The sequence below is a fragment of the Clavelina lepadiformis genome, chromosome 5 (assembly GCF_947623445.1).
Source record: "Clavelina lepadiformis chromosome 5, kaClaLepa1.1, whole genome shotgun sequence".
Taxonomy (NCBI): Eukaryota; Metazoa; Chordata; class Ascidiacea; order Aplousobranchia; family Clavelinidae; genus Clavelina; species Clavelina lepadiformis.
Window position 1 is genome coordinate 2,929,781 of NC_135244.1, and position 10,517 is coordinate 2,940,297.

The 10,517-nt window shown below is 36.6% G+C and overlaps 1 protein-coding gene across 1 annotated transcript; it reads left to right on the plus strand.

Annotated features, from left to right (window-relative positions):
* Positions 1-3,619: 3,619 nt before the first annotated feature.
* Positions 3,620-10,517, plus strand: LOC143458804 (phospholipid-transporting ATPase ABCA1-like). The gene is made up of 17 exons (XM_076955675.1): positions 3,620-3,689; positions 3,812-3,925; positions 4,127-4,244; positions 4,389-4,578; positions 4,774-4,943; positions 5,211-5,388; positions 5,689-5,850; positions 6,047-6,130; positions 6,243-6,384; positions 6,557-6,668; positions 6,793-6,990; positions 7,396-7,610; positions 7,713-7,909; positions 8,100-8,296; positions 8,428-8,554; positions 8,755-8,868; positions 9,075-10,517. Exons 1-17 carry the CDS (start codon positions 3,620-3,622, stop codon positions 9,297-9,299), a joined length of 2,613 nt encoding a protein of 870 aa, XP_076811790.1. The 3' UTR covers positions 9,300-10,517.

The window sequence follows — 10,517 nt, forward strand, 5'->3', positions numbered from 1 at the left end:
CATTTTTCTTATTGCTAAAGTTAGCAAGCAGTAAGCAAGCCTGCCACAAGTTCCATGTCTTTTGCACTTTGTCATTTTGCAACTTTGGCGCGATGCATGGTAGCATTGCAGTGTTTAAGTATTAATTTTATTCCTCTGTTTAGTTTATTTATACTTTGCGACGTCATGCTTTGTAGCCATGGAATCGCGCTTTTGCTAAATTAGCTTCCATAGTCATTTGAAAAACTATTATTTTCCTTACAAATAATAATAACAACTAACAACTGAGCCATTTAAACTGAGTTAACACAAAGTAATTCCGTGAATGCGTTGTGTATGAAAGGTGTACGTTGTATTTTCAGTCTAACACTCTTCAGAAATTGAAACATTTGTTCCAGTTTGAATACAACAATTGGGAAATTATCAAAGGTAGTATTTTAACATTTTATTCTTGTTCGCCTTCTTGTATATTTATGTTGCTTGCTTCTATAAAATTTCGTAACTAACATTCAATACATTACCTTGTGGAAGGTCCTGTGTGCTGTTGCTATTGTTGTTTGATTGTTTTCATATTTCTTATTTCGTACGGAAAGATGCGGTAATGAAGTATGATTTAAAACACAATTTGCAATCTGCTGTTTAGTTTAATACAAAACAAAAGATTCCTTTTGCAGAGGAGACATGTTACACTGGTCAACAGCCAATTTTCTTCTGAAACGAATGAGGTCAATCTTGGCTAATTTGGGGTCGCTGATCTCGAATATCAACTTTAAATTTGTTGATTAGCTCTAGTTTTTGAGATATGGCACCATGCCAAAATGTGCTTTACTTGCTAACGCGGAAAGAAGTGTGCGTTTATCTGTTGTAGCATCTGCCAGATAGAGTTGGGCACTTAATATATTTGTTTGAAGGTAGATGACGTTTCTATTCATATTATTTTTATTTTGACGTATGTTTGAGTTGGGTTGTTTGCTTGCTTCATGTGTGTAGTCTGAACTGCTCTTTCTGCAGATGCCTCGAAAATGCAAAAAAATGCAGACAATTTCTACTAGATTTGTAGTTAAATAACTTTTTCTTCACAAAAGCGAAGTATAACGGCTGTGGTCAGGAAAGCAAACCTTGTATTCAACTTGTATTATGGATGTAAAGTTGGTGATCAGGACAAGAGTTGGGCCCCTCACATATGCTGTAACTCCTGTGGTGCAAATCTTTGGCAATGGCTAAACGGAAAAAGAAAATGTATGCCCTTTGCTGTTCCAATGGTTTTGAGAGAACCTACTGACCACATTAGCGATTACTACCTTTGCACGACCCCCCCCCCCCCCCCCGGTTTGTAAAGATTTGTCGAGAAATAAGAAGCAAAGTATTCAATACACAAATATTCCATCAGCAATTCGTCCCGTACCGCATGGAGAATTACTTCCTGTTCCTGAGGTACCTAAAGAATTCACGTTACGTTGAAACACTATCTTCCAAAGAACCACACCTTATAACTCAAAATGAATTGCACGATCTTATCCGGGATTTGGAACTACCAAAAGTTAAATCAGAAATTTAGACTTCAGCTCTAGACTTTAGCTCTAGACTACAGCAATGGAATCTTCTGGCAGAATCATCATCTTCGAAGACGGTAAATTTGATCAAGTGTTATTTGACAGAGAAAATTGCATGGGAAGCGTTTAAGTTGCTGGCCACAAAATTCTTGGGGAACAAAAGAGCTGACAACTACACGCAATTGGTGTAAATCTCATTAAAGCATACAGATGCATGGAGTGCAATATGTCACTGAAGATACACTTTTTGGACTTGCACCTGGATCTTTCCACCAAACTGTGGAGATGTTAGTGATTAGCATGGTGAGCGATTTCACCAATGCATATCTTCAATGCAAAAGAGGTACCATGGAAAACAGAATCAATCAATGCTTGCTCACTTTTGCTGGATGATATCTAGGGATGCTCCATTAACCGTATACGAGTTACAGGCCGAAAGGAATATAACAGATAAAATAGATTAGAAATTTATATTTGGAAAGTGGCAGTTATTTGTTGCATATGCTATGCTGAAATATAAACGCATGCAATTATTACACTGTTTGTAGATTGTTACTGTTGTGTTCAATAAAGTGCACCAAGGCTTGCCACATATAGATCAAGATACAAAAATGAAAAAAATTTTTATCTTTTAAACTAGAGCTAATCAGCAATTTTAACCGACATTTTTGGATTCAGCGTCCAAAAATACATAAGAATCAATTGTTTTCTTAACGGAAACAAAACATTTTTGAAAAATTGTTGACCAGTGTTATTAATAAATACTTTGTTGTCCGATTGTTGTAAATTATTTGAATTAATTAGTTCAACGCTGAGCTTTGAGGTAAAATATTAAATTAATGAATACATACGACTGTTTTGCAACAAATTCTATTCGCTAAATGACACTGTAGTGGCTGACACTTCTATCCTTATAAACCTTTTCTTAAATCACACTCTGTTACCAATTAGTAACCACATATTTACACAACTACCTTGGTTTCAGTTTTCTTCGTTGATTGGAACTATGGAAACCAGGCTCATTATTTTGTGATTTTACATTTCACATATTTTGTTCCGTGGAGCGAGTCGTTGAGAAAATTACTTTAAGTTGAAAGTACAACTCAATAGACAGCTTTCATAAATGGCACGGCATGTGTGTCAACAGGATCACTTGACCATATTTAGTTGCAAGGGTTGAAACTTACAAATCAAATTGTTCTTCAGTTGGTTGAGCACAGCAAAGTAATATTTAAATCTGTTGTTTACAATAAAAATTCTGTTTGAGAAACGGCTAAGCCTTGCGTTGCAACAGAAATTAAACTGATCAACTGGATTCCATGGAGAACATCTGATTACATGAATGTCTGTATGACGCTTCTAATCAATAGCATGGACAAGAAAATGGATGAAAACGTTGTATTATGGCAGCAGTCAGACAGTTGTGTTCACTTGTATTCTTTGTGTCGGTTGCGTAAGGTTACAGCTTTGCATTTAGTTTACTTGTAATGTTAATAACGTTGCCAGCAAATGTACATACCAGTATTTTCCATTCAAAAGTTACAGTGCATTTTAGCACGACCAGGTATTATTTTGTATTGTGTGGATAAAATATAATATCTTACATGTCATTAAAATATTGAGAAAAGAATTCAAGCATTAAACAACAGCTACAGAAATGTTTTGATACCAGCAATGCGATCATGGAAAAAACTTTCTATTGAGAAAAAGACGCTGCATTTACTACAACACACAAATGTTTAAGAAATAAATTACTACTGTATTAAATATCGTTTGACAATCTACATTGAAAATCGCTCTGATATAAATCAATAAAGCAACTATGTTCAACAGCACAGTCAGCTTGGTTAACGGGTGGAGTTGCCGAATATTTGGCATCGTTACCAACATTAAGAGTCTGTAGTAGCATTTTGAGCAGTTTTGAAAGGGCAACACGGCGATTGTGACGAAGGTCGCATGCACCCAAGACGTCAGTAGAAAAAAAGTATAAATGGTTCCGGCCCAGTGCGCATGTGACGTTAATTTGCGATGGTTTGTTAATTTCTGATGAAGTGAGCAATGCCCTGTTGGATAGTCCAAGTATCGGAATGAGATGCGTTAACAACTACAGTGTGCTAAACTACGACGATTCAATGATTACTTGTGACAACCGAATGGGTACGGGTGTTAGTTTAACTACAAACGCACATAATAAACCTGTCTTTTGAGCAGTACGTTTACAAGCAAAAGCTTATTTTTCTTATTATTTATTGCCATAATCAATCAAAATCTGAATGCAGGTACATCAACCTGGACACCTCATGACGTCACGGAAGGTCACAGTCAGCTTCTGACTTCGAATGAAACCCTGGAATGCTCTTGCACTGATAAACAAACCCGAGTTCTGCTTGCAGGTGAGAACCAAGCACAATTGTCATGTGTCGTAATGGTAGTAAGGCACAATTCTATGACAATTCCATCAATAATAATATATATACTATTGTAAGTAAAATTTACCAACCACTGCACTGCAAATATATGTCGAAATTTAAACGCAAGCAGAAAAGTGTCGCCATAAAAGTCGAACGAACCCCGACTATTTTTGCGTTTTCTAGAATGTGTCAACGGTGCCGGTGGCGAGCCCACACCTCGTGCTTTGACCGAGACCTCTGATTGGATGTACGATATGACCGGACGTAACCTTTCTGACTGGCTGGTGAAGACAGTTGATCGGTAAATGTTAATTTTCAAACAATTATTTAAAGAGTTTAAATTTCAGAAAACAAATTTGTCAGTCATTATAATGTGTTGTTTATTTAAAACTTTGTAGCACAACGAGCTCAATGAGTTTCAGATCTTACGTTATTTATTTTTCAGTTTTCTACAAAAGCGTTACGGTGGTTTGTCCATGGGAGAAACCTATCACTCAGCAGTGAGCGCCGATCAACTTCAAACACTTTTTCAGCTGTTTGAAGCGAACAGCAACTTCACTCTCACGAATTCAGCGAACATAACGAGTAACGCCGAGTCCTTTACAGAATCACTGGCTCGTACGGAAAATGCCAAAGTAAGCGTTTTATTAATTACTTTGCGTTGTTATGTGTAGGAGACTTTTCATTGCAAAGTAAAAATTGAACATTAAGCAATATCCTAATTCACCTTCACATTCGTGTGTAGGTAATATATGTGACAATGCGCGGTACGTAGCAATTAAAATGTTCACGATTAAACTGGTGTTAAAGCTGAGGTCGTTCGCATTTAGGTTTGGTTCGACAACAACGGATACCACGCGATGCCGACCTGGTTGAATATTCTCAATAATGCCGCGTTACGCTCTTTGCTGCCACCAGATAAAAATCCTTTGGATTACGGGATTGCCGCTGTCAATCATCCGCTCAACTTTACCAAATCGACCGTGGACTTGGCTGCTTTGTAAGATGTCTATAGTGACTTCTCCTTGATAAAAACAAGAAAATTGATTTGAAAATGTTTTACTTTTAAAATAATTTTTAAAATGTTTAAACTTCCTTGGTCTTTTTTCATTTGGAATTAAAGTTTTGCAAAATTAACTAATACTTAGTATTTTCATGACATGCGCCACTAAATCACCACATCAACGTCAAATAAAAATTTATTACCGTATGTTAATATAACCTTCTTGTTGGTTTGTATCAGTTAAATATTCTTTAAAATTTTTAGGTCACAAAACATCAAAGACACCCTGATATCGATATCGGTCATATTTGCTCTTTCCTTCATCCCTGCAAGTTTCGTTCTCTTTTTGATCGAGGAGAAAGTCACCAAATCAAAACATCTTCAGTTTGTGAGCGGCGTCAACCAGCTCATATATTGGATTGCTAATTTCATATGGGATATGGTGAGCATGAATGTGTTTCTAATGGCAAAGGAATTTGGTTGGTGACATTTATTGATAGGGAAGTCTGTGTCGAATTTAAACAGCCAACTTCTGTCAACTCTACTTTGCTTTGTTAATGCCAGAGTGATCATGTAGCTGTTATTTTCTATTCATGAATTTATGAAATTGCACTGTACGCGTTGGACGCATGATTTGCTGTTTTGGCAATCTTTGTTGTCCCTGCATTTATTTTTCAACACAGGCGTTTCCATTTTGTTAAGCAGAGTACAACGTTTATATTTACTTTATTGTTATTTCCAGATCAACTACACAATCCCAATCATCATTGTGCTCTTTATTTTCCTCGCCTTCCAAACCAAGGCTTATGTTTCAGCCGATAATTTTCCATGCCTGCTCTGTCTACTTATTCTGTACGGCTTTGCTATTACACCGATGATGTATCCCGCCAGTTTTTACTTCGAGGTCATAATACTTTCAGATAGCATTCTAGCGTCAGTTATGTTAAAAACTTCACTGCTTCAAAGACCATTAGTGTTTACAACAGAACTTTTCATAATAATGATTTGCTCATATCATACTTGGCGTTTTTTTGTACAAGTATTGCATAGTGAGAAGTTTTCATCTAAACGGTTTCATTCATTTTGTTCTAATCGTACAGGTGCCCAGTACTGCATACGTTGTTCTGACTTGTGTCAACCTCTTTATTGGAATTAACGCCAGCATTGCAACATTTATAATGGAGGTTAGGAAGCTATAAGTTGTCTGTGATCAGTTTCATATTGGTGCAGACAATTTCCTATCCACTTAGTGCGAAATTTTTAATAGATTTTATCAAACAATCTTCTTCACTGTAGGTACTTGATGACGACAATCTTAAATATATCAACGAGAATTACTTGAAGCCCGCCTTTCTTGTTTTTCCGCAATACTGCCTCGGTCGTGGCCTCCTTGACATGTCCATAAATCAAGCGTATGCAGACGCTTATGCCGCCTTTGGTAAACAATTACAATTGTTTTACTTTGTGAGGAGTGCACAGCAGCGCAGCTGTTTCTATTGTTGATGCTATTTCTGTTTGTGTCTGACTTGTAAAAAGTATGAGCTTGCTGCATACGAAAAGGTGCGATTTGATTATTTATTTTACCTGAAACATTATCTCGATTTTTTCAGGAATCGACAGTTTTACGCCTCCTTTTTCCTTTGACTTGGTCGGAAGAAACTTGATGGCACTTGCAATAGAAGGAACATTCTTTTTTATTTTAACTATCCTGATACAATACAGGTGACAGAAAATACAATAAAAGTATCAAGCTACAATTGTATAAAAGTTGGTACAAATCCTGCTAAAATCTTATTGTCTTGACGGTCACAGTGCTCAGTCTTTAATTAAGGTTTTTTTCATCCAGATTTTTCATCCCACCTCAGTCAAGCGTCCATGACATCAATTCGTTGACTCTCAGCGCTTCTTCATCGCAAGATGACGACGTCCTTGAGGAACGAAGTAGAATTCTCAACGGTGATGCGTGTGACATCTTACAGATCAAGGATCTCACCAAGGTTTATTCAAAGCCAGGCTCAGGAAAGGACCTCGTTGCAGTCAACAGGTATCTTATTTGACAGGGAAAGTTGGCGGTTCATTTCTTCCTCTGTCTTTACCTTTACTCTACATTATTTACATCTTATCATCTAAATTAATTCCGATCAGTTGCGTAACGAGGTATATAGTTGTATTTCATTTTAGCTTTCATTTACATTCCACTTCTGTTGTGTGATATCATTAACATGTAACGGAGTGTTAAAAACCATCAAACTACCAGACCAGGTTTTTTCCCTGGTCTGCTTACTAGTTACGGTGTTTTGTTTTGAAAATTCCCAGCTGTAAATTATGACGGCAACAAAGCGTTTGTTCAACTTTCTCCCTATAGTATTTGCTTGGTTCACATTTTGTTTACAATTGACCTGCTCCAAATGAAATAAAGGAAAATTTCCGTGACCTTGTTGTTTTACAGGTTGTGTGTTGGAGTGCCAGAAGGTGAATGTTTCGGTTTACTCGGTGTGAATGGCGCGGGTAAGACAACGACCTTCAAAATGCTGACTGGCGACGTTATACCTACCGCTGGAGATGCCCTGATTTGCGGACAGAGCATTCTAGAGGATATGAGAGAAGTTCAGCAAAACACTGGATACTGTCCGCAGTTTGAAGCTTTATGCAGTTTACTTACAGGTCTAAAGCCAAAAAATATACCAAGAAGCTTTAAAACTTGCACTTAAAAATGACACAATACTTAATAAATCGTTATTTTACATAATATTTATGCCACTTTAGGCCGAGAGCACTTGATATTTTACGCCAAGCTTCGAGGAGTGCCACCAGAAGAAGTAGATGGCGTTGCTGATTGGGCCATCAACAAGTTTGGGTTGAACATGTATTCCGATAAACCTGCTGGTACTTACAGTGGTGGAAACAAAAGAAAACTTTCCGCTGCCATTGCATTCATCGGATGCCCGCCTATCGTTTTCCTGGTAAAATGCTTGTGTTTGTTTGCTGTATTTCATTTATACTTCCTAAATTGAGTTTATTTCTTGGTGTAAAGTTGAAAAAAGTATTCTTTAAAAGTGTAAAAGATAAGTAAATAATAAAGAAAAAAATTCAAAGTTCACTGAAAAGTTATTACATGTAAAAAAAAGTTTTTCCGATCAATTTGTCATTCAGGATGAACCAACTGCTGGAATGGATCCGATGGCAAGAAGATTTTTATGGGGAAGAATCGCCGAGGCAGTGAAAGGCGGTAGATGCATCGTCCTCACTTCACACAGCATGGAAGAATGCGAGGCCCTTTGCACGAGGCTGGCCATCATGGTCAACGGTCAGTTGCAATGCCTTGGAAGTCCACAGCATTTAAAGAACAGGTGAGAAACCAAATGCACGGATATAAAGACAGGTTTGAAGATGATGATTTATTATTAACAATGGCGTCGTTGGTATTTAGGCTTCAGTTGGCTCTTACACACCTTCTAACTTCGCTTTTATTATTCTGTAGATATGGAGAAGGTTATATGTTGACTGTCAAAGTTGGAGGCATGAACCCTGACCTTTCCAAAGTCGAAACGTTCGTCAAATCTATTTCAAATGCTGTCTTGAAAGAAAGCCATTGCAATACGATCATGGTAAGTTGTACTTCGTTTGCGCATAGGCTGATTTTATGTTGAATAAAGTTATCTAGCTTTTGGTATTACCCATTTGTGGAATTGCCTTGGTATAAACAATTTTATTTATTAATTTATTCCTTATTGATAAAAGTGCTTTTTACATTTTTGAACGTTGCTGTGTTTATCGTACTGAATGTTATTTGTTCAATCAATTTCAGTTTCAAGTACCGCTGCAACGTATTCGGTTGGCTGAACTCTTCCGTTTAATGGAAGAAAATAAAGAAGCGTTACACGTTGAGGATTACTCGATAAGCCAAACCACTCTAGACGAGGTCGGTCGTTTATCTCAATTGTTCGTATCTTTTCGAATGAAAACCTTTGCAAGCGTTTGCTGTTGACAATAACTGTATATCCGTGTGTGTGTGTGTGTGTGTGTGTGTGTGTGTGTGTGTGTGTGTGTTTGTCTACTGTGACAAGTATGTCCCGTGCTTTAATGTTGTTTTCATTGTTCCGCTCAATGTCAATTTTACTTTTTCAGGTGTTTGTCAGCTTTGCCAAAAATCAAACAGACGGTTTGGAAGACGAATACGGCATACAGCCTCCAAGCTACGTCAGCACTAATAACGTAGATTATGACGTTCCTTACAATGAAGAAATAGGAGATGTTGAAAATGGCCAGCTTTCTGACGCAGATGGCATCATTATGCAAAATTTCAAAAGCACTTATGCTCCTACAGCAAGCACAGATCAGTTACTTGTCTAGACCTTTTATCTTTGTTCGTCACCAATGCAATTTACATTGTTTTTAAATTGTTCTGCAAACTTTAATGTCAGCACTGTTAAAGTTGTTGTCAAGGTTGTCATCTTAACTGCACTTTTTAGTGTATTTTCATGCACATGCTTCAAACGATTTGCTGCACATTATTTTTATATAAATTGGGGTTTACACGCGTTTCTGTAGTTACTTTGTTTAATAATAAATAACTTTATTCTTAGCTGAGCATTGTTACTGATGTTTCATGTTTCGGTCTTGTTCAGAAGTGAAAAACAGCTTATACGAGAAGGAATCCACGAACATCAACGGTCTATTTTTCTGTTATACGAACGCATAAATTCAGCATGACATAAATTTTTCTGAAAACTTCTTTATCAACTTAATTATTTCGAAACGAGATTATTTGAAGAGTGCTTTCTAATTATAAGCATTCTACATCGCAAATAATAACACATTAATTTTTTGCACTTGCTTGCTACTGTCGCTAGTAATCATCATCTCGAATACGTCTATCGTTATGTAGTGTTTGGTATTGTTACGTAATTTGCATCGTATGTCTTTGCCTCTTTTAATTACCTGCTTCAGTAATTTCAATTTAACTTGTAAATTTCCAATTTTATCAGCAATTTTTTGCATTTAACGATACTTTTTACGCACATACATCTCTCAACGTCTCTTACATTTAACGAGATTTTTTCTATGCTTGACGTCAACGTCGTTTGAATTCTTTCTAAACCAGTTTTGTCATCGCCTTGGAAAACAGATAAGTTACTAATTGTAAATCACATTATTTTTTTTAGTTTTAACTTAAACATTTTTCTTATTGCTAAAGTTAGCAAGCAGTAAGCAAGCCTGCCACAAGTTCCATGTCTTTTGCACTTTGTCATTTTGCAACTTTGGCGCGATGCATGGTAGCATTGCAGTGTTTAAGTATTAATTTTATTCCTTTGTTAAGTTTATTTATACTTTGCGACGTCATGGAATCGCGCTTTTGCTAAATTATTTTCCATAGTCGTTTGAAAAAGTATTGTTTTCCTTACAAACATTAATTACAACTAACAACTGAGCCATTTAACCCGAGTTAACACAAAGTAATTCCGTGAATGCTAAGTTTATGAAAGGTGTACGTTGTATTTTCAGTCTGACACTCTTCAGAAATTGAAGCATTTGCTCCACTTTGAATACAATAATTGGGAAATTATCAAA

Bases quoted from the DNA above. Each gene is read 5' to 3' on its own strand.
- LOC143458804 (XM_076955675.1), top strand. From the start codon at position 3,620: ATGAGATGCGTTAACAACTACAGTGTGCTAAACTACGACGATTCAATG. The intron at 4,245-4,388 runs GTAAATGTTAAT...TTTATTTTTCAG, and splicing joins CTGGTGAAGACAGTTGATCG to TTTTCTACAAAAGCGTTACG. The intron at 8,555-8,754 runs GTAAGTTGTACT...AATCAATTTCAG, and splicing joins GCCATTGCAATACGATCATG to TTTCAAGTACCGCTGCAACG.